We start from the raw sequence: 24,680 nt of genomic DNA, 5'->3' as shown, positions 1-24,680 counted from the left end.
GCATATTGAGAAAACTAAAAGTATGAAATAGCACTAAACAAATACATTTAGTATAAATATTTCTACTCGCACAGATTTCCTGTTGTTGGTCTCAGGGTTCGTAGCCACCTTGAAAACCTGGAAAACACCTTGAATTTCATATTAAATTCAAGGCCTTGAAAAAGCCTTGAATTTCGTAAAAAACGGTGAAAAAACCTTGAATTTTAAAACTGGACCTTGAGTTCTTTCCCTCCCCCGATACCTGGTGTTTATTTTCGTTTTTTTTTTCCCGGTTACATTGAGCTGACCAGTGACGACGCGTCTACACCGCCTTTCACCCACTTGTGAAGGGCGACCTCGTGATTGAAAACGACCTTGGCTCAAGCAAGCATTTCACTTAGCACTATTTTCCTTTCACTGTTACTACTGAAGACGCGCTAGATCTAGTCTGAAGTGACTATTGTCTATAACTAGAGCAATTAGCAGCCTAATGTGAAGGCTACACCCCTCCGGGCCCTCCCTCGCCAAAAATCTTCTTCTTGTAACAGTAAGAGTGACTTCGCGTGGAAAGTCCGTATATCATCTTATCTTTGTGTCTTTCTGAGTATTTTATTAGATTTTGTATTTGGAGATTATGATTCAGTGTTTAAGTATAATTGCTACCGTTCTTTACTTTTGAGTCTTCTCACGATCCATCCTTCTCATCTAGCTAGAAATAGTATCTAGATTTAGATCTAAGTTAGATCTCGTGAAGATAATTCGCGCTTAACCTGAAAACTCCGTGAATTTTAGTTAATTTAAGGATCTAGATCCAGGTACATCTAATGTCTAGATTGTAGAAATACGCTAGATTCTAGATTTACGCTAAATCACTAGAATCTAGTGAAGATAATTCTCTCACAGCCGTTAAAAGTCCGCGAAGTTTAGTGACATTGAGTTAGAATCTATAGAGTCTAAATCTACGATAGATTCAGTGAAGATAATTCGCACACAGCCGTGAAAAGTCCGCCAATTTAGTGACTTAATTAGATCTAGACTGTAGAAGCAGTGACAGCCGTGAAAAGTCCGCGAATTTAGTGACTTAGATCTAGACTCTAGATTTACGGTAGATTCAGTGAAAATAATTCGCACACAGCCGTGAAAAGTCCGCGAATTTTAGGGACTAGATTTACGGTGATTCAGTGAAGATAATTCGAAAAAAGTCCGCGAATTTAGTGACTTAGACTTAGATCTAAGACTTAATTTACGCTAATCCAATAGAATAGAGTGAAGATAATTCTCTCACAGCTGTGAAAAGTCCGCGAATTTAGTGACTTAAATTAGAGTCTAGATCTACTGTAGATTTAACGAAAACATTTCGCACACAGCTGTAGAAAAGCCCCTAGGGTTATTTTGGTTGTAATTTACTTAAAACTGATGGAAAGCAAGTCAACTGGTATAGTAAGAATGAAATACATTTTTACAAATCTATGTCAATTTAAGAAAATTTCCAACTTCAGATTGCGACAGTTTTAGCTGAATTACATCTCATATTTTAAAAAAGTTATTCTTCTGTAGTGCAAGCTTGTGTGTGTTTTCTAATGTATTAAAAAGTTTCATTTAAATGCTTAGGAACACTAGAGATGATTTTTTTTTTTTTTTTTGAGGTATGATTTCAATTTATCAGCATACATTTTAATGTGGGTTTTTAAATTGAATATTTATATATATATATTGTTCTTTTTACATATTTATGTCATATGTATGTAAATATATATACATATTTATTGCTTGCTATGGTGCGATGCATACGTTGAAAATCTAAAACTCTACCTTGAAAACCTGGAAAATACCTGGAAAATCATTCATGAAATTGGCTATGAACCCTGTGGTCTAGAATACCTAAATCTATTACAAACTTAATTACATGACTGATCCAAACTAGTTGATACAATTACGCTTGGTATAATCTTTGCTTTTTTTTTTTTCTTTTTTTTTTTTTTTTAAAGTATTTTTTTTAGCTCTAAACATTATTCTTTTTTTTTAGCCCAGAAACTCATGGATCTGAAATGAATACTTCTAGTCTGTTTAACCAACAAAAGACCAACTCAGCATTCAATTCATTGAGTCTATTTAGCCAACAAAGCCCAGTCACTGGTTCAAACAGCAATGTTGATCTATTCAGCACCGGGCCAAACAGTTGGTTTAGTAGTCAAAGAGGTGGAGATGTTGGCAGCTCAGTGTTTGGTTCATCAACTGCTGCTTCACAGTCTACATTGGATTCGGCCACAGTCACTTCCAGTTCAGTCACAAACTTTGGAACTCCTGCAATGACATTGTTTGGAAAACCTGTGAAATCTCTTTTTGGAGAAGAGAACAAACCTACAACGAACCAAAACATTTTTTCACAACCTTCTTCAATATTTGGTGGCAATGCTGCCTCAGTGTTTAATAGTAGTACTGCCTCTACATTTGGGGGCAATGCTGCCTCTACATTTGGGGGCAATGCTGCCTCTACATTTGGGGGCAATGCTGCCTCTACATTTGGGGGCAATGCTGCCTCTACATTTGGGGGAAATAATACCTCTACATTTGGGGGCAATGCTGCCTCTACATTTGGGGGAAATAATACCTCTACATTTGGTGGAAATGGTATCATCAGTGATTTTGTGTCCTCACAGACAAGCACTCCCTTGATTCAGTCCTCTCCAGGTAAACCATTTCCAAAAGCAACAGTTGCTCAGGCTTCTGGAATCTATTCTCAACTGACTGATCTCAATGATCAAGAGAAAGAAGCTTTTATGGCCAAGTCTTTTCAGCTGGGTCACATCCCCCTTCGTCCACCACCAGTTGAACTGATCAATTGAAAGAGTAAGTCAGCCAAAGAACTTATCAAGCAAAAAGGATGCTAAAAGCATAAGTAATGTGACTGATAGTAACAATAGGATTTCATGAGACAAAAGGAGACTGGGCTCATCAGGATATATGACAAGCAGAATGTAATAAGTTTTAAAATAACTAACAAGATGTAATCACAGCTTTTAAATAACTAACAAGATGTAATCACAGTTTTTAAACTAACAAGATGTAATCACAGTGCTTTGTTTCACAGTATTTTAGGACTAGTGACAACTAGGCCTGTGATAAAAGCATTGTTTTTATATGTCCAAATAAAAAATGTTTACTTCTAAATTTGAACTCTGTTGATTGATTTGGTTGTCATGAAGATAGAGTAGATCTCAGAATCTGGTTAGAACTAGGGCAGCTTGACTTTAAAACTGAAGGAGAGAAAACCTGTCATTGTTTTCCTAAAGCTACATCAAGACACAATGGACCCATCCTTTAGGAGTTATTTACCTGTAACAATAGCCAACCTTTATGATTCATTTACCTGTAGAAGTACACATTCCTTGTGATTTATTTACCTGTAGAATGAACTTGATGAACCTTAGAACCTTATGATTTATTGATATGTTGAAGTGTTTCTAAAGAAGATTTCATTAAGACCAGATTTGCAAAGCATCAAGGTGCAAAATAAATAAAAGATTTACCAAGAAAAAAGTCATTATATGATGTCACAAATTTTATTTTGTGAGATGATATTGTGAGGTGCCATCATTAGGTTTCAAACTCTTTAAGAAACATTGAAGAAATTCAAATTTGAAACTATATATATATATAGTTCATGTTCAAAGATACAATAATTATGATCTCGTAACTCACGAACTATTTACTTTCAACTTCTAGATCTAACTAAATCATTCCAAGTTTCTCCTGCTCAAATAAGATTCTCTCCTCTTCTATAATCTCTTGATAGAATCCTAGCCTCTGTTCCTTCCCTGTAGCTTGCCTCTTGATAGAATCCTCGCCTCTGTTCCTTCCCTGTAGCTTGCCTCTTGATAGAATCCTAGCCTCTGTTCCTTCCCTATAGCTTGTCTCTTGATAGAATCCTCGCCTCTGTTCCTTCCCTGTAGCTTGTCTCTTGATAGAATCCTAGCCTCTGTTCCTTCCATTTAGCTTGTCTCTTGATAGAATCCTCGCCTCTGTTCCTTCCACTGTAGCTTGTCTCTTGATAGAATCCTAGCCTCTGTTCCTTCCATATAGCTTGTCTCTTGATAGAATCCTAGCCTCTGTTCCTTACCTGTAGCTTGCCTCTTGATAGAATCCTCGCCTCTGTTCCTTCCATATAGCTTGTCTCTTGATAGAATCCTCGCCTCTGTTCCTTCCCTGTAGCTTGCCTCTTGATAGAATCCTCGCCTCTGTTCCTTCCATATAGCTTGTCTCTTGATAGAATCCTAGCCTCTGTTCCTTCCCTGTAGCTTGCCTCTTGATAGAATCCTCGCCTCTGTTCCTTCCATATAGCTTGTCTCTTGATAAAATCCTAGCCTCTGTTCCTTCCCTGTAACTTGTCTCTTGATAGAATCCTCGCCTCTGTTCCTTCCCTGTAGCTTGCCTCTTGATAGAATCCTAGCCTCTGTTCCTTCCCTATAGCTTGTCTCTTGATAGAATCCTAGCCTCTGTTCCTTCCCTGTAGCTTGTCTCTTGATAGAATCCTCGCCTCTGTTCCTTCCATTTAGCTTGTCTCTTGATAGAATCCTTGCCTCTGTTCCTTCCATATAGCTTGTCTCTTGATAGAATCCTAGCCTCTGTTCCTTCCCTGTAGCTTGCCTCTTGATAGAATCCTAGCCTCTGTTCTTTCCCTATAGCTTGTCTCTTGATAGAATCCTAGCCTCTGTTCCTTCCCTGTAGCTTGTCTATTGATAGAATCCTAGCCTCTGTTCCTTCCCTAAAGCTTGTCTCTTGATAGAATCCTCGCCTCTGTTCCTTCCCTGTAGCTTGTCTCTTGATAGAATCCTAGCCTCTGTTCCTTCCCTGTAGCTTTCCTCTTGATAGAATCCTATAGAATCCTCGCCTCTGTTCCTTCCCTGTAGCTTGCCTCTTGATAGAATCCTCGCCTCTGTTCCTTCCCTGTAGCTTGCCTCTTGATAGAATCCTAGCCTCTGTTCCTTCCCTATAGCTTGTCTCTTGATAGAATCCTCGCCTCTGTTCCTTCCCTGTAGCTTTCCTCTTGATAGAATCCTATAGAATCCTCGCCTCTGTTCCTTCCCTGTAGCTTGTCTCTTGATAGAATCCTCGCCTCTGTTCCTTCCCTGTAGCTTGTCTCTTGATAGAATCCTATAGAATCCTCGCCTCTGTTCCTTCCCTGTAGCTTGCCTCTTGGCCAGACAACCTACACCGCTTCTCACCTTCTGAACACAACGGCAACGATCCCTCCTACAACTAGATGGTCCCTACCTATCTCTAGTTATATTTCTCCATCTACTTAGCAGGAATCATCAGTCCACCATATTGTTTCTTTTCTCTGTTCATCATTCTTCTTCTAGCCAGCTTTATTGCTGCTGAGCTGTCAGCTCTTTTGCAGACTGTGCCAAGGAAAAAATTGTGCGCTGTTTTTTTTCAGTTGTTTAGCACTGCCGTACAGGGTGTTGGTTATGTTGGACTGTAGTGAAAGTAGGGTCTGCCTAAGGTGGATTAGGGAGGGGCATTCAAAGAGGATAAGGTTTACGGTTTCATAAGGGTGGGCGCAGTGTCTGCAAAGGGGGAGTTGTGTGGAGTTTATTTTTGTTCAGTAATAGTTGTGTGTGTGTGTGTCCTGTTCTTAGTTGGACAATTGTAGATTGGGGGGGGGGAGGGAGACGGCGAAAAAAATGTTCTCGAGAAATTGTATATAGATCATGATCATTTACACTTGCACTGTTCATTGTAATATACCTGCTGCCGCTTATCAGTTCTAATCGTCGCAAATACAGGAGCAGAAGTGAGTAGTCAGAACGAGGTCAGTTGTTAATGTTGTTCACAAAGAATCAAAATGCAGATTTCTGAAGGCACGAAATACGGAAATTGTTCCTAGTGCATGATTCCTAGTTGTACTTGAGGGGATACAACAATGGTGCAATGGTACAACAACTTCTAGCCGTTTAAATTTTTCGAATGCCAACATAACGGCTCGCTCCCTTCGCAACCTGAGAGGTGAAAGATCTGTCATGACCCGCAGCGATATGTGTTTGTACCGCACATCAGTCTTAAAGCTTGGTTCTGCAACCTGAGAGGTGAAAGATCTTTCATAACCCGCAGCGATATGTGTTTGTACCGCACATCAGTCTTAAAGCTTGGTTCTGCAACCTGAGAGGTGAAAGATCTGTCATGTACCCGCAGCGCAATGTGTTTGTACCGCACATCAGTCTTAAAGCTTGGTTCTGCAACCTGAGAGGTGAAAGATCTGTCATGACTTTACCCGCAGCGATATGTGTTTGTACCGCACATCAGTCTTAAAGCTTGGTTCTGCAACCTGAGAGGTGAAAGATCTGTCATGTACCCGCAGCGCTATGTGTTTGTACCGCACATCAGTCTTAAAGCTTGGTTCTGCAACCTGAGAGGTGAAAGATCTGTCATGACTTTACCCGCAGCGATATGTGTTTGTACCGCACATCAGTCTTAAAGCTTGGTTCTGCAACCTGAGAGGTGAAAGATCTGTCATGTACCCGCAGCGCTATGTGTTTGTACCGCACATCAGTCTTAAAGCTTGGTTCTGCAACCTGAGAGGTGAAAGATCTGTCATGACTTTACCCGCAGCGATATGTGTTTGTACCGCACATCAGTCTTAAAGCTTGGTTCTGCAACCTGAGAGGTGAAAGATCTGTCATGTACCCGCAGCGCTATGTGTTTGTACCGCACATCAGTCTTAAAGCTTGGTTCTGCAACCTGAGAGGTGAAAGATCTGTCATGACTTTACCCGCAGTGATATGTGTTTGTACCGCACATCAGTCTTAAAGCTTGGTTCTGCAACCTGAGAGGTGAAAGATCTGTCATGTACCCGCAGCGATATGTGTTTGTACCGCACATCAGTCTTAAAGCTTGGTTCTGCAACCTGAGAGGTGAAAGATCTGTCATGTACCCGCAGCGATATGTGTTGCACCGCACATCAGTCTTAAAGCTTGGTTCTGCAACCTGAGAGGTGAAAGATCTGTCATGTACCCGCAGCGATATGTGTTTGTACCGCACATCAGTCTTAAAGCTTGGTTCTGCAACCTGAGAGGTGAAAGATCTGTCATGTACCCGCAGCGCTATGTGTTTGTACCGCACATCAGTCTTAAAGCTTGGTTCTGCAACCTGAGAGGTGAAAGATCTGTCATGACTTTACCCGCAGCGATATGTGTTTGTACCGCACATCAGTCTTAAAGCTTGGTTCTGCAACCTGAGAGGTGAAAGATCTGGCATGTATCCGCAGCGATATGTGTTTGTACCGCACATCAGTCTTAAAGCTTGGTTCTGCAACCTGAGAGGTGAAAGATCTGTCATGTACCCGCAGCGATATGTGTTGCACCGCACATCAGTCTTAAAGCTTGGTTCTGCAACCTGAGAGGTGAAAGATCTGTCATGTACCCGCAGCGATATGTGTTTGTACCGCACATCAGTCTTAAAGCTTGGTTCTGCAACCTGAGAGGTGAAAGATCTGTCATGTACCCGCAGCGCTATGTGTTTGTACCGCACATCAGTCTTAAAGCTTGGTTCTGCAACCTGAGAGGTGAAAGATCTGTCATGACTTTACCCGCAGCGATATGTGTTTGTACCGCACATCAGTCTTAAAGCTTGGTTCTGCAACCTGAGAGGTGAAAGATCTGTCATGTACCCGCAGCGCTATGTGTTTGTACCGCACATCAGTCTTAAAGCTTGGTTCTGCAACCTGAGAGGTGAAAGATCTGTCATGACTTTACCCGCAGCGATATGTGTTTGTACCGCACATCAGTCTTAAAGCTTGGTTCTGCAACCTGAGAGGTGAAAGATCTGTCATGTACCCGCAGCGATATGTGTTTGTACCGCACATCAGTCTTAAAGCTTGGTTCTGCAACCTGAGAGGTGAAAGATCTGTCATGTACCCGCAGCGATATGTGTTGCGCCGCACATCAGTCTTAAAGCTTGGTTCTGCAACCTGAGAGGTGAAAGATCTGTCATGACTTTACCCGCAGCGATATGTGTTGTACCGCACATCAGTCTTAAAGCTTGGTTCTGCAACCTGAGAGGTGAAAGATCTGTCATGACTTTACCCGCAGCGATATGTGTTGTACCGCACATCAGTCTTAAAGCTTGGTTCTGCAACCTGAGAGGTGAAAGATCTGTCATGACTTTACCCGCAGCGATATGTGTTGTACCGCACATCAGTCTTAAAGCTTGGTTCTGCACAGAATCTAAGCCCGCTAGACATCTCCGCCCCCTTCGGATTTCCCGCGCTTTTACACCAGCGTAGCTCATTTCTTTTCTTCCTCGCTAAGTTGAAGAGAACAAACCTACAACTCAGTCAACAAACTAAAACATTTTTATTACAACCTTCTTCAATATTTGGTAGCAATGCTGGGTCAGTATTTAATAGTAGTACTGCCTCTACATTTCGTAGCAATGCTGGGTCAGTGTTTTATAGTACTGCCTCTACATTTGTTGGCAATGCTAAGTCAGTGTTTAATAGTAGTACTGCCTCTACATTTGGGGGCAATGCTGTGTCAGTGTTTTATAGTACTGCCTCTACATTTGTTGGCAATGCTAAGTCAGTGTTTAATAGTAGTACTGCCTCTACATTTGGTGGACAGATACGTTATGAGAGTCCTTTGTTTCTACTTGAACCGGCAGGGTTACATCCATGGGCGTAGCCGGGGGGGGGGTTTGAACCCCAAAACCTGGGGGGGGGGGGGATCGGAATTTAGTGAATGATTTTTTGCTTTGATTTTGTTTATTTTAGGTGAGATTTTAATACTAAACCATCAATTGTCCCAGCACAACCAATGGGGTTTTGAGTTTAAAACCCCTTACCAGGGGGTTTTGAGTTTAAAACCCCGACCAGTGGGGTTCGAGTTTAAAATGTCCTACCAGGGGTTTTGTGTTTAAAACCCCCTACTAGGGGTTTTGAGTTTTAAACCCCCTACTTGGGGTTTTTGCAGTTAACCCCCCCCCCCTCTTCTATAAAACAAAACAAAACAAAAATGCAAACGAAAATCCCCTAATTCCAAGAGCACAGTTAAGGAAGATTTTGATTTTTAAACCCCCTCCAAAATTTACGATAAACCCCCTCTTCAATATAAAAAAAGTTAATTACGCACTCAAAATGTTATGAGCGTAGCTAAATGGGTTTTGACTTAGTTTTTAGTTTAAACCCCACTTCAGCGGGGTTTGAAGGTAAAAAATACCTCTTTAATAATAAAAACAAAGCAAATTATACACTCAAAATGTTTTGAGTGTAGTCAAAGGGGTTTTGAGTTTAAACTCCCCTCCAGTGGAGTTTCAAGCTAAAAAGTACCTCTTCAATATAAATAAAAGCAAATTACTCACACTAAAATCTATGAACGCAGCCAAAGGGGTTTTGAGTTTAAACCCCCCGCCAGGGGGGTTTGAGGCTAAAAAATACATCTTCAGTGTAAGAAAAAAAGAAAATTACGCACTCAAAATGCTATGAGCGTTGCCAAAAGGGGTTTTGAGTTTAAATCCCTCTTCTACAGATGGCGTTTGTTTAAAGCTTAAAACCCCTCCAGATGGTTTTGAGTTTAAGACCCCCCTACAGAGCATTTTGAGGTGGAAAACCCCCAACAGATGATTTTGACGATAAAACTTCTCTTTTCGATATAAAATCTAAAGCAAACTACAGTCACTTAATTCCAAGAGCGTATTCAAGAGTGGTTACACATTTTTACCAGTGGCAGGGCTCCCTTAATAAACTGTAGTGAATAGTCATCTGCCGAAATTGAAAAACACTAAATGTGGCTCAACAAAGATGGCTAAGACTGATTTTAGGAGTCAGTTATAGAGATCGGGTTTAAATCAAGGAAATCCTATGCCGAACTGGGAGTCGACCCTTTAGTAAGATTGTGAGAGAGCGACGCATGAGGTTTGCGGGACATGTTCTCCGACAAAATGAATTACGCATAAGAAGAGTTGCAATGATATCCTAGTACAACTTGACGCCACTCATTCACTGAGGTCCTCATGGCAGGTGGGAAGAGGCTTCAGACATTACCAGTGACAGATTTTTATGGAAACAGCTTGACTTCAAATGCTCCGAACGGCGCGGTAGGGTCTAAGACAGTAAGAATAGCACATTAGGTTTTTGAAATAAAACTTTTTAATAGCAGGAAAATGCACTGTAGATACCTCAGAATATGTATTTTGTTTGGCTTTCAATACCAGAAATAGTGCTTGGCGGCGGGGCTTCGCCCCGCGCTAGCGCTCCCCAGACCCCATTGCTAGTAATGGCAGGGAATCTACAATTTTATGGAAACAGCTTGAAGGCAAATGCGCCAAACGGCGCGGGAGGGTCTAAGTCAGTAAGAATTGCAGATTAGGTTTTTGAAATAAAACTTTTTAATAGCAGGAAAATGCACTGTAGATACCTCAGACTATGCATTTTGTTGGCTTTCAATATCAGAAATAGTGCTTGGCGGCGGGGCTTTGCCCCGCGCTGGGGGAGCTCCTAGCGCTCCCCCAGACCCCCTTGCTAGTATTGGCGGGCAATCTACAATTTTTCCACTAACTCATGGAAGAACCTATTCTAGGGCGCAATAAACGTCTTCCGAAAGAATGAAGGGTCAGAATGCAATAAAGATTATGTACACACACACACACAAATACATCCCTAACCCCCCCCCCCCCCGAAAAAAAATCCTGGCTACGCCCATGGTTACATCTATGCATGTTTAATGTATTTTCTATACAGTCGTTCACCTAAGCAGCAGTAAATCTTTGTTATTCATTGTTGAGTGCACTGGTTTAATCTAAATATAAATGTCGACAATATAGACTCTATATCTTGATAGTTGTAGTGGTTTATTTTCATTTCACTTGAGATTTTTTGAATATATATTTATTTTAGCATTTTGAAAAGAATTCACTGCTTCTTGTTCGTTATAATGTCACTTTTGTTGTACAGATTTAGTTCCGGTGTTGTCATTGGGAGACTGTCATTTCATCAAAGAAACCGAAACAAGAAAAGAAAACATTGGTTGCATTGGCATTGAAGTTATGTTATACTTTTATATTAATTAGGCGAAAGCGACTTTGTTACCAAATTTTAAGAAAAATTAAATTATTAATTATTTGACGTCGTTTTATCGTTCAATAGGGTTTGTTGGACTAGTCCGTTTCGTTTCATTGATTAAAAAGTATTGGGCCGGAAGTCGCTTTTTTTTTCCTATATATCTTTGTATTTTTCAGTTCTCTTTTTAAATTAAACTGACATTATTATGCTATAATTTTAAGTGTAACTGATAGAGAAAAAAATTCTGCACAAAAATACGGGTAGTTGGGATCAAACCCGATAGAGGCTATACAAAGAAAAGACCTGAAACTAGCGCGTGAAACATATACAGTACTTTATTTAATGAGTATTTTACCCAAGATCTGTGTTGTTTTTTTAGGACTAGCTTATTTCATGTCCCGGCATTTTCCAATACACAATTTCATACACAAAATAATTGTTGAAAAAAATTGTAGTGATTTCAAACTTTAAATGATTACCTAAAAAGGTGTCACTCTAATCAATTTTGAATATTATTTTGTTATGGATGTCACTGTTTATTTTGTGTCTGTTCTAGTTTCTTAAATTTTTCTTGAGTAAAGGGGTCGTTTTTCTCCTAATGGGTATACCTGATTTCTCCAAGCAGCCTTTGTAAAATATTGGTCCTAAATAATGCTATGTTTATAAACGAAAAATCGCATGGCTGCATTATGATGAATGTACGCGTTAGTTCAATATATTTTATATTACTAGGTAACTATAAATAACCGCATAAATAGACGTAAGTTTTTTTTTTTTTTTGTTAGATAAAGTCATATGGCAAATTTTTGTTTATATCCTAATTCTAAAAAGGAATAATAATAGAATTATACAGTAAAAATTTTCTTTTAATAGTTTTGAAAGTCTAACTGATAAGATTACTAAGAGAGTTTGTGTTTTTGCAGATGTACACAAGCTACACTATGAGTCAGTCCATCTCTTCTAATTGTTTAGAAATGAGTGTAAAAATGTAGGCTTCGATATTTTTAGCATGAATTTAAGAAGTTACAAACTTCAAACAACTAATATATTGCCTCTTCCATAAAACTTTGTACTTAAAAAATAAATTTATCCAATGCTCGAAATCCTGCTTGTATACTTAGGCCCTATTTAAATCGATCCGGTATCAATGTATTAAGTAGCAATAACCCCGCAAAAAAAAAAAATTAAATGAAAGAAGATTGAGATATACATATATTTTTGTGACGGTACGCACCGGTACGGGGTACCGGCACCTTTTTTCAATGTCGGGGAAAATGATTACTTTTCTTGTAATTCAACGTTAATTGTTAATTTATTATTAGTTGAAAGTTAGGCAATCTATCACTGAGTACCGGAGCCTCTTTTTTATTTTTACAAAAAAAAGCACTTTATATACTTTCAGCCGACATGCCGTATTATTAAAAACACCTCTATGTGAACTTCTCAATCATCTAGAGTCTTAGACAGTCATTATTTTAGACTAGATTTAAGTAGAGTCTAGACCTAGATTTAGTAGGCCTTTTATAAAAAAAATAATCAGTCATTATATACATCATTCGCAATTTTATTATTAGGTCTAGGCATTGAAAAGTAGATATATTAATAAACTATAATAGATCTAAGTCTAAGTACTAACTTATTAAATAAGTCATTATAAGTAGAAGTATAATGAATATTGTATAGATCTAGATTGACTAGATTATAGATAGATCTATAGATCTCTAGTTTAGTAGATTAAGTATAGAGTATAGTAAACGTATTACAGTATTATTAGATCTATGTCTTATGTCAGTTATTGTAACATAATAGTAATATATGTACATTTGCACACTAGCGCGTCAGTGCAACACCGCTTGTGTTTACGTAATAAATGGAGTTCCTAATATGTCTTCCCTCTTAAACACTAGTTTGTTATTTGTGTAACACGAATATTCTACATGGTGTCAGAATAAAACTTAAAAAGCTGTCCAGACAAAGGTTTTTATTAATCTAATAATGGCTTCTTTTTATTTTGAGCAACCAATCTTGAATTGGAATGCTAAAGATCTGTATCAAGAGTTTTTAAGGTTTCAACAGCAGGTGAGCTTTTGTTTCAAAGGACCGTTAGCTGGTGCCGATAGTAAACAAAAAGCCGGATGGCTGGGAATGTGGATAGGTCAACAAGGCCGTGAGGTTTACAAAACTCTAAATATTACTGATAGTGAAGAGGGAGATCCGCAATTGCTATTAAAGAAAATAGAAGACTACATAAGGCCAAGACAAAATAAAAGAGTGTCTAGATTTAGAGCACATCAGAGAAAGCAGGTAGAAGGAGAAAGTTTTGATAACTTTGTTAAAGACCTAAAGCTTCTCATTATGGACTGTGAGTATGACAACCCAGACGATATGCTTATTGATTTGATCATTAGTGGAGTCATACACGAAAAGGTACAATTAAGACTTCTTGATCAGGGACAGAAGTTGACCCTTAACAAGGCTATAGAAATAGGACAACAATATGAGATGTCGCAAAGCCAAGTGAAAATGTTTAGGGGCCAAGAAGTTCTAGCGATCAAGAGAGGGTCACACAATGTACTCAAGCAGAAGTCTAAAGACAACTCAGATAAATTATGTAGTAAATGCGGCAAGAACCACGAAAAGGGAAAATGTCCAGCAATAGGAACCACATGCAATTTCTGCAAGAAGAAAAACCACTGGTTTCAAATGTGCAGAAAAAGACGCAACGTCAATCTAGTAGAAGATGACAGTCACAGTGATGAAAATATTATACCTGTTAGCACTGCAAGTAGCCAGTATAGAAAGGGTAATATTGAGAACATCAATGTCGTCGAAGACAAGTGGACTGTAAAACTAGTCGTGCATGGCAAGACATTAATTTTTCGTATCGACACTGGTGCAAGATGTAACATTCTTGTCAAGTCAGAGTTTGAAAAGCTCAAAGACAAAGTAAAACTTGCTTATTCAGCAAAGTCGCTCAAGTCTTACTCTAATCATGTTATTAAGACTTTAGGAGCAGTAGTGCTACCTTTGAAAAATAATATCCAAGAGGTGAAAGCAAGGTTTGAGGTAGTAGACATTAGTCAAGAGAACATTTTGAGTGGTGACACAGCAGAATGTTTAGGACTACTACAACGGATAGACAGCATAGAATCCAAGGCAGAAGACGAGTTACAAAGAGAATTTCCTGAAATGCTGAAAACAACTGGAACACTGCCAGGAGAATACAAGATTCAGTTACAGGAAAATGCTAAAGGAGTTATTCATCCACCACGTCGCTTAGCAGCATCTCTACGCAATAAAGTTGAAGAAAAACTTAAAGAAATGCAAGCTGATGGATTTATTACTGCCGTACATGAACCTACTGAATGGGTTAGCTCCATGGTTGTTTCGTTCAGGAATGACAAAGTGAGAATATGTATTGATCCAAAAGATCTCAATAAAGCAATCAGACGGGAACATCACCCGATGAAAACTATTGAAGATGTGATCACTAATATTCCAGATTCGAATATATTCTCAGTTCTCGATGCCAAGTCAGGGTTTATGCAAATAAAGCTTGAAAGAGAATCTTCATTTCTCACAACTTTCAACACACCTCTGGGAAGATATAGATGGTTACGATTACCTTTTGGTATCAAATCAGCGCCAGAAATTTACCAAAGAATTATGGATGAAATGCTTCAAGGAATTGAAGGAGCATATGTCATCATAGACGACATTCTAGTAGCTGGTAGAGATGTTGAGCATCATGATCACATTTTGAAACAAGTCATGCAAAGAGCAACGAAGTACAATCTAAAGCTGAACTATGACAAGTGCAAGATAAGGCAAAACAGAGTACCTTATATGGGCCATATCTTGTCAGAGAAAGGTTTAGAACCAGATCCAGCAAAGATAAAGGCAATTATTGACATGCCAGCTCCTCAAGACAAAGATGGAATCAGAAGATTTCTAGGTTTAATTCAGTACCTAGCAAAATTTATTCCTTATCTAAGTCAAGCAGATGCTCCAATACGAAAGCTTCTAAAAGATGATATAGAATTTCAATGGAATCATGAACAAAACAAGAGTTTCAAAGAATTGAAACATCTTTGTACAAACCCTCCAGTTTTAGCATATTATGATGTCAACAAGAACGTAGAGATAGAATGTGATGCAAGTAAAGATGGACTGGGAGCAGTATTACTCCAGGAAGGTCGTATAATTGCATACGCATCAAGAGCTCTCACAGATACAGAAACAAGATATGCTCAAATTGAGAAGGAAATGCTCTCAATTGTGTATAGTACAAGCAAATTTCACTGCTACATATTTGGTAAAGAAGTAACAGTTTATAATGATCACAAACCTCTGGAGCAAATCTTCAAGAAACCTCTATTGTCAGCACCAATGAGAATACAGAAGATGCTAATAAGACTGCAGTGGTATGATCTGAAAGTCTGTTACAGAAAAGGCAAGGAAATGTTTATCTCCGATACACTTTCTCGTGCACATCTACCAAATACTGATACACAGACATGTGAATTTACAGATGATTCAGTGCATATGATCTCTGTAAGTGATTCAAAATACAGTGAAATTAAAGACTGTACAAGCAAGGAACTTTCAATGCTTCTGGAAGTAATTATGACTGGTTGGCCAGACACAAGAAGCGAGACTCCAATTGAAGTCAGGCCGTATTGGGATTCAAGAGACCAGTTATCAACTTCGGATGGTATTATATACAAAGGTCTGAGAATAGTCATGCCACCAAGCTTACGTAAATACATGCTAAATCTGATTCACAAGTCTCACTTAGGAATAGTCAAGTGTAAGCAGAGAGCCAGAGAAGTCATGTATTGGCCAGGCATGAATGCAGACATTGAAGTGACAGTTAGGGATTGTAGCAGGTGTGCTGAACAACAGAATCAAAATGTGTCAGAGCCGCTAATGCCTACCAAGACACCAGACCTTCCATACAGCATGGTTGGGTGTGATCTGTTTAACTTTGAGGGTAAAAAGTATGTTCTTCTAGTTGACTACTTCTCAAAGTTTATTGATGTCAAAGAACTGTCACAGGAAACCACATCAGATATCATCGAAGCAATGAAGAGTATATTCGCATGCCATGGAATACCTAGAAGGTTAAGGTCAGATAGCGGGCCACAGTTCTCTTCAAGGGAATTCCTGAATTTCTGTAAATCATACGGAATAGAGCATGAAATGTCGAGTCCTCATTTTCAGAGTTCTAATGGTGAGGCTGAAAGAGCTATTCAAACAGTGAAGAAACTTTGGAAGAAAAGCGAAGACAAATTTCTGTCGCTATTAGACTACAGAACTACTCCACTGAGTAATATTAATTTGTCGCCAGCACAATTACTCATGGGACGCCGACCCAGAAATTTGTTACCTTCTAGCGAGGAAATACTCACACCTAAGACACCAGATCTCAAGGTGGTGAAGAAACACTTTGACTCCGAGAAACAGTCTCAGAAACATTATTATGATAAGAGGAAAGGAGTTAAGAGTCATAATCCACTACAAGACGGAACGGCAGTCAGAATGCAACTTAATTCTAAGTGGAAACCAGGAACAGTAGTTTCGAAGCATTCTAAGCCTAGATCATATAATGTCAAAAGTGGAAATAAGGTCTACAGAAGAAACAGAAAACACATCAGAAAGTCTTCTGAGAAAGCAAACAGATTTGACAACAATTATGACTTTCCAGATGACATCTCAGAACAACCAGAACCACTAGATCTAGAGAGTCCAAGATTACAAACTACACTAGATTTTGAGCCGCCACTACACACTGCTTCTTCTAACACCTCTAGACCAAATGAACCTTATGTAACACGCTCAGGCAGAATAGTTAACAAACCCAAGAGACTTGATTTGTGATGAACTGATTAGACTTTTTAGTTGACTAGTTTGTTAGTTATTCTGATAAATAGATTTTCTAAATTAAAGAAGAGAGATGTAACATAATAGTAATATATGTACATTTGCACACTAGCGCGTCAGTGCAACACCGCTTGTGTTTACGTAATAAATGGAGTTCCTAATATGTCTTCCCTCTTAAACACTAGTTTGTTATTTGTGTAACACGAATATTCTACAGTTATGTCTATATCTAATCTAATAATTAAAAAACTTTAGTCTTTATTCATATATAGAGTTTTTTTCTAATAAAAACTGACTATAGGCATAGCATAGGCTAGACTAGGCAATCTAGTCTCAAGATAGAATCTATACTATTACTAGATCTATTCGATTTTTATATATAGATCTAGACTAGAATTAGTTTATATATAACTAAATATACTAATGGAGAGATGATATGCACAAGAAACAAACCTGGGTTTTTCTAAACTCTAATACTTGGTATGTAATAGTAAAACAGCACCTACCTAAATAAATCGTAAATAGCAATCAAAAACCTTTATTTATTGTAGTATATATAGGTCTGTGTTTGTATTTTATATAGCCTTCGTAACTTCTTCTATAGAGAAATGACTTTCTTTTACTGAAAATTGGGCTATTCGCGTCTGACATATATATAATTTTTATGTTCAGCAACATAAACCCATAGACATAAATAAATATAGACTGGAAGTAGGAAGTTATTTTTATTTGGGGGAAGTCAAATATGTTTTATGTATTCTATCTATGTGAAAAAAAATGGCGGCAATTGAGCTATAAATTCTAGGACTAACATTTCAGCCAATATATAATTATGATCTTTAGTTTTGAAAAGTACAAAACTGCCATATTCCCAATATTTTGCCTTTGTTTCATAATCATAGAAATAGGCAAATATATATATAGGTTTGTGATGTGGATCTATGTTTGTTGACATGGCTTCTTTATTAATGTATGGCGGTCGTCTTATCGATTCAAATTGTTAGAATTAGTTTTTAGTCAAAAAAAATAAATGAGCAGAACGTGCTATAATGTTCGTAGTACGATAGGCCAAGGATAAATTCTAAAGGTTGAAAAAAAAAATGAATATTATACACATTAACTTTCAGTTTCAGTAAGTCACAATAATTCAGTGTCACTGACACTGTGACTGTCACTAATTTAATATTGATAGATCTAAATCTAATAAATATGACTAATATTTGTAATAACTAGGTCTAATACTTTTCATACTTACTACTACTAACTATTAAACTAGTCAGTCTATCATCTATGCATGCAGACTATAGACTAGATCTAGTATAAGTATAGAATAGATTATAGATCAAGTGACAATCTTGAATCTAGTCCTAGACTATTTATATAGGCCTACTAACTATAGACTATAGACTAGACTATACAGATTACAATTATAGTTTATAGTTATAGTATAGTATAGTAGTATAGTACTTGTAAAAGTAGTATTTTTTTACTATAGTATTTATATAGACTAGATCTAAATCTAGTATTTAAAACTATTTATAATTAGGCACGATTAGAGATATAATAATACAGAAGGGTTCTATCAATTATATAGGTTATGACTGAAAAAAAACAACAACTATAAATACTTTTAATTTTACACTGCTCATAACTGCTGTATAACTCATACAAACTTATCTTTTCCCAAATGTTTCCCATAATAATTTTTACTTTATCGTCCAGTCTATATATATATGTCTATGAACAAACCCTATTAGAACATTTTCTACGTTAGCAGCAAGACCGATTCCAAAGATTGTTTTAAAGAAAAAATTTTAATGCCTCTTCAACATGATTCTAGAGTCTACCCCGTTTTTACGGCAGTACGAACAAATTTCTCCTTAATAAACGTCATACCATCCTATTAGTGACGCATGAACAGAAGAGAATCTCTACAAGATAAGAGACGTTCTCTCATAATGGCGCAAGGTCCGAACCATAGACTTATATATTAAACTAGACGGGAAACCGGAAATAAATTTTATCCGCGATTGATCGATTCACAGACCTATATATATATATACATAGAGAGAGAGATTTGTATGTACGTAAACTCTTTTTTCATAGAAAAAGTAATGATCTTTAGTTTTCAAAATTTAGAAATAATGCAAAATCATTTCTCTGATATTCACGCAAATATATGAAACAAAGCCATTTCCTGTTTGTTTCCATTGAGATAATGTTTCAAAAATCCTAGATGGAAATAATTCATGTTGATTTAAATAATCTTATGTACATTTAAATAGATTGATTACCTAGATATTTCTAGATAATGTATCTAAAAATTGCAAAATAATAATTATGAGACGAGAGTACTCTTATTTTTGATGTTCAATTACTAGATCTAGATCTAAACATTAAATTATATGTTACATAGGTTAGGGTTGAAAAGAAACAAACAAAACAACTCTACTTCTTTTAACTACTTTACAAAACAACGCCTTAATCCAACTTTCTAAAACATTTTTTGTAGTGTTAGAAAATCTCCATGTCCAGTCTAGAGTAGTATATATAAGTCTATGGTCCGAACCTATGGGAACGGGTTGAAGCTATTCAAATTATTTTACACTGGTAAAATTAAACAGTTGTCTGTTCATAATATCTCCTCTCTCTCCCAGGCAAAGTTTTCAACACTGTTTTGTTGAGACGGCTTCAACAGTCTGTAGATGAGAGACTCAGAGAAGAGCAAGCATTCTTCCGAAGAAGCAGATCATGTGCAGAGCAGATCTTCGTTCTACGAAATATCATAGAACAAATTCTTGAGTACCAACAACGCCTAACGATTAGGTTCGTAGACTTTGAGAAAGGGTTTGATAGTGTCCACCGAGAATCACTATGGAAAATATCTAGAGAATACGGCATCCCAGAAAAATTCGTCCAGATCCTACAACAACTATACAGTCAATGTAGTTGCTGCATTAAAACAGAAGAAGGAACAACAGAGTTTTTTTTTAGCATCGAGACAGGTGTGAGACAGGGGTGCATTCTATCTCCCTTCCTCTTCCTCCTAGCCATCGACTAAATAATGAGGAGAGCAATGAACCAGACTGCCTTTGGTATTCCATGGCGTGAACAAAACCAAATGACGGACTTGGACTTCGCCGATGACGTTGCACAACTCGGGGCTACAAATAAATGCATACAAGAAATGACGGAGAGCCTAGACAGAGAGGCACATGAAATTGGCCTCCGCATAAACTTGGATAAAACTAAAATTTTGCGAGTAGGATATAAGTCAAAGGGTGCCCCAGTCAGACTTGGCGAGTCAAAGCTTGAAGAGCTGGACAAGTTCACTTACCTTGGCAACATCATAACAAATGATTGGGATGCCTACCATGATGTAGCGTGCCGAATAGGAAAGGCAGGGAACATTTTCCAAAGGCTGCAGCCTATTTGGACAAGCAAGCTATTCGACTCGAGACAAAAATACACCTTCTCAACACAATCGTCATTCCAACTGCAACATATGCATGTGAGACATGGAAGTCATCTTTCAAAATTGAGAAGAGACTAAATGTGGCTCAACAAAAATGGCTGAGACGGATTTTGAGAGTCAGTTACACAGATCGGGTCTCAAACAAGGAAATCCTATGCCGAACTGGCAGTCGAACAGTGAGGTTGTGACAGAACGTCGCTTGAGGTTTGCGGGGCATGTTCTACGACAAAATGATCTACGCATAACAAGAGTTGCGATGACATGAAGGCCAATACGAGGAAAGCTCAAACAGAGACGTCGTCGTATACCTTGCGTCACACCTTCATGGAGGGCCGCAGAACAGGTGGGAGGAGGCTTCAGACATTGCCAATGACAGATCTTTATGGAGACAGCTTGCCGCCCAATGCGCCGAATGGAGCGGGAGGACCTAAGTCTAAGTAAGTAAGTCCAAGTCTGTTCATAATAGTTATCAATTAAATTTTAAATATATTAACCCAGTAAAATATAAATTACTTCCTTCAGGTGGACTGCAGCCCTATAGGCTATGATAATTACTACCTTCAGGTGGACTGCAGCCCTATAGGCTATGATAATTACTACCTTCAGGTGGACTGCAGCGCTCTAGACTAGAATAATTACTACGGGTTTTGAGTTTTAGGCACATCGGCACAATTTAGGCCATGTCGTGCCCGTAACCCTTCAAGGATTACTCTCCTTTACAAGAGCTAAATACCATACAGTTAAATCATTAAAAACAAGGTCTATTCACAGTTAAAATAGTAAAGGTAGTAAAAATTTTGTATTTAGTAAAAATCTTATGTAAATATTATAGGGTCACAATTTCACAAATCAGATCTTCGTAGACAACCCCACCTCCCGGACAAAGCCCAATATCTTCCCAGGGTCGACATTTTCGAATAGTGTTTTTAAGTTGTGTGCTCTAAAAAATTTCTCCCTGACATCCTGGTATCAGGGGCAATCAATGAGGATATGTTCCACGGTGAGGCGAGAGTCACAGTACTCACAAAGTGGGGGCTCCTCTCTCTTCAGCACAAAGGAGTGCGTGATGTAGGTGTGTCAAATCCTAAGTCTGGACATGGTCGTGCTACCACGCCTTGTCAGGCACTTAGATGTGGGCCGCCACCTGACATCCGCCACAATCTGCCTGAGTTTATTGTGAGTCTCAGCCTCCCATCGATCCTGCCACTCTCGATAGGTGGCAGAGGCAATACTTTGTCTCAGGTCCGAGCAGGGAATTTGGGTTCATGACACCGCTTGATTTAGGGCTCTCTTTGCTTTGTCTGCGGTTTCGTTTCCCTCTATGCCCACATGGAAGGGGACCCAGATAAAGGTGACATCCCTATGGTCGGCTGTTATTTGGCCCAACAGCTTTAGGCTCTTTTGTACCAATGGAATGTAGGTCTTCATCCGCCCCAAAGCTTGCAATGCAGATTTGGAGTCGGAGCAGATTATAAATTTCCTCCTTTCTGATGCTTTAACGGCCATAAGTGCAAGCGATATTGCATGTAATTCGGCCGTAAAGATGAAGCATCCATCGGGGAGTCTACGGGAGATTGTTTTGTTCCAAAAGGAGCAGGCACAGGCGACCTTTCCATCCATTTTGGATCCGTCTGTGTAAATTGTGCCACAATCTCCTGCAGTTCCCTAAAGTGGAATTGTAGTAAACTTGGGTCTGTGTTTTCTTTTTTGAAATTAAGAAGGGATAAATTTAATTTGGATTTATTCATCAACCAATGAGGGTACTGTGGGATTTATATTTTAGAAATTTGGTCAATGGGTGGGGTTAAATTTGGAATGGATTTTCTCATTCGAAGGCCCAACAGCTGTATGACGTTAGGCCTTCGATTGTATAATTCTACCTCTGTAGGGTTAAATATAGAGTCGAAAGCAGGGTTCGTGGGGTTGGATTTTAGCTTGACTATATACTGCATTGCAAGCTTTTTCATTCTTATATCCATGGGGAGTTCTCCAGCTTCCACATGGAGACTTGGGATAGGTGATGTACGAAACGCGCCGAGACAGAGACGCAGGGCAGCATTTTTTATAGGCTTCAGTATTTTTAGATAAGACTTCCTTGCTGCTCCATATATTATGAATCCGTAGTCTAGCTTGGATCGAATTAGACTCCGATAGAGCAGCAGCAAGGTATCTCTGTCAGCTCCCCAGTACGTATGGCTGAGTACTCTAAGTATGTTTAATGACTTTTGGAATTTCTTCTTAAGTTCCTTAATGTGGGGGAGAAAATTAAATTTGGAATCTAAGGTGAGGCCTAAAAATTTTGTAGTTTTCACGACAGGGATCTTCTTTTTGTGTATAAATAGTTCAGGGTCTGGGTGGAGTCCCCTTAGATTACAAAAATGCATACTAACTGTTTTGGAGTCATAAATTTAAAACCATTGTCATTTGCCCGATTTTGAATTTTATTTAAACATAATTGTAGTTTTCTTTCTAGAGTGTTTATGTTTTTTCCATATGTAAAGATGACAAAATCATCAACATACAGAGAGCACTCTATGCCAGGGGACAGGGCCTTTATAATACTGTTTATTTTTATGTTGAAAAGGGTAACTGAGAGAATGCTGCCCTGGGGTACACCCATTTCCTGATCATAAGTTTCAGAAGCGGAGTTGCCCACACGAACCTGAAATTTCCGGTCCTTTAGGAATTCCCTCACAAAGCAGGGAAGGTGTCCCTTAAGTCCCATTAGCTCCAGGTCACGTAGAATGCCATGTTTCCAGGTTGAATCGTAGGCCTTTTCTATGTCGAAAAATACAGCTACTAGATGTTCTCGTCTTAGCAATGCATTTCTGATGTAAGCTTCCAGCCTTACCAGGTGGTCAGTTGTTGTCCGCCTCTTCCGGAATCCGCACTGGTAGTTGGAGATTACTTTATTTCTCTCAAGGTACCAGACCAGCCTATTGTTTATCATCCTTTCCATGGTTTTGCAGATACAGCTTGTTAGTGCTATTGGTCGATTGTTAGCTGATATACGTATGTGTACTCCAATGCTGATTACTAAATGTACCCAAGTCCTGGGCAATACCGTAACGACACATACAACGACAGAATAAAGATTCAGAATGCCAATTCACAGACATATTAAAATATCCAGTATCAATTAAAAATATAACAGCTTAATATTCCATAGACTGAATAGTGACAACACAGAAAAATAATTAGAGTCTACACTTCGACTCTATCTATATCCAAAATTACCGTGTAGGCAGTCCTGCATACCATTGACTGAAGATAACATTGTTACCGTGTAGGCAGTCCTGCATACCATTGACTGAAACTAACATTGTTACTGTGTAGGTAGTTCTGCATACCATTGACTGAAACTAAACATTGTTACCGTTTAGGTATTCCTGCATACCATTGACTGACGCTAACATTGTTGTCTATTTTTCAATTTTGAAGCAGTGTATTTGTGTCTTAGTAAAAATGTTGAGTAGTCCAGCATATCAGTGTCAGTGCAGCTTGTCTAAATACATCCAGCATATCAGTGTCAGTGCAGCTTGTCTAAATACATCCAGCATATCAGTGTCAGTGCAGCTTGTCTAAATACATCCAGCATATCAGTGTCAGTGCAGCTTGTCTAAATACATCCAGCATATCAGTGTCAGTGCAGCTTGTCTAAATACATCCAGCATATCAGTGTCAGTGCAGCTTGTCTAAATACATCCAGCATATCAGTGTCAGTGCAGCTTGTCTAAATACATCCGTTCTGTACACGTTTCTTTTTGCACACGTTTTAAATACATGCAGCCTGTACACGTTTTAAATACATGCAGCCTGTACACGTTTCTTTTTGCACACGTTTTAAATACATGCAGCCTGTACACGTTTCTTTTTGCACACGTTTTAAATACATGCAGCCTGTACACGTTTCTTTTTGCACACGTTTTAAATACATGCAGGCTGTACACGTTTCTTTTTGCACACGTTTTAAATACATGCAGCCTGTACACGTTTCTTTTTGCACACGTTTTAAATACATGCAGCCTGTACACGTTTCTTTTTGCACACGTTTTAAATACATGCAGCCTGTACACGTTTCTACATACCTCAGTCTGCACAACATTCTAAACTCATTCTGTTCAGGTATCTGAACACATCAGTCTGTACAGGCATCTAATCAGACTGTACAAGTTTCTTAACAAATCCAGTCTGCACAGGTTTCTGTGTCGTGACAAAATTACATATTTAAGCACATGCTAAATATGCTATGACATGTTTCATTATGAATTGAGTTTGCTAAAAAAA

The 24,680-nt window shown here is 38.5% G+C and overlaps 1 protein-coding gene across 5 annotated transcripts in view; it reads left to right on the top strand.

Moving 5' to 3' along the window:
• Window positions 1-3,150, top strand: part of LOC106080086 (nucleoporin NUP42-like) — a 29,374-nt gene extending 26,224 nt beyond the window's left edge. For all 5 annotated transcript variants that reach the window (XM_056015450.1, XM_056015452.1, XM_056015451.1 and 2 more), the window contains exon 8: window positions 2,006-3,150. In XM_056015450.1, the coding sequence (XP_055871425.1) occupies window positions 2,006-2,825 (820 nt within the window). In that variant the 3' untranslated portion in view covers window positions 2,826-3,150. The remainder of the gene's footprint in view (window positions 1-2,005) is intronic.
• Window positions 3,151-24,680: the final 21,530 nt, after the last annotated feature.

This window comes from Biomphalaria glabrata, chromosome 17 (genome assembly GCF_947242115.1).
Source record: "Biomphalaria glabrata chromosome 17, xgBioGlab47.1, whole genome shotgun sequence".
In the NCBI taxonomy this organism is placed as follows: Eukaryota; Metazoa; Mollusca; class Gastropoda; family Planorbidae; genus Biomphalaria; species Biomphalaria glabrata.
This window is presented reverse-complemented; position numbering and strand designations above follow the sequence as displayed.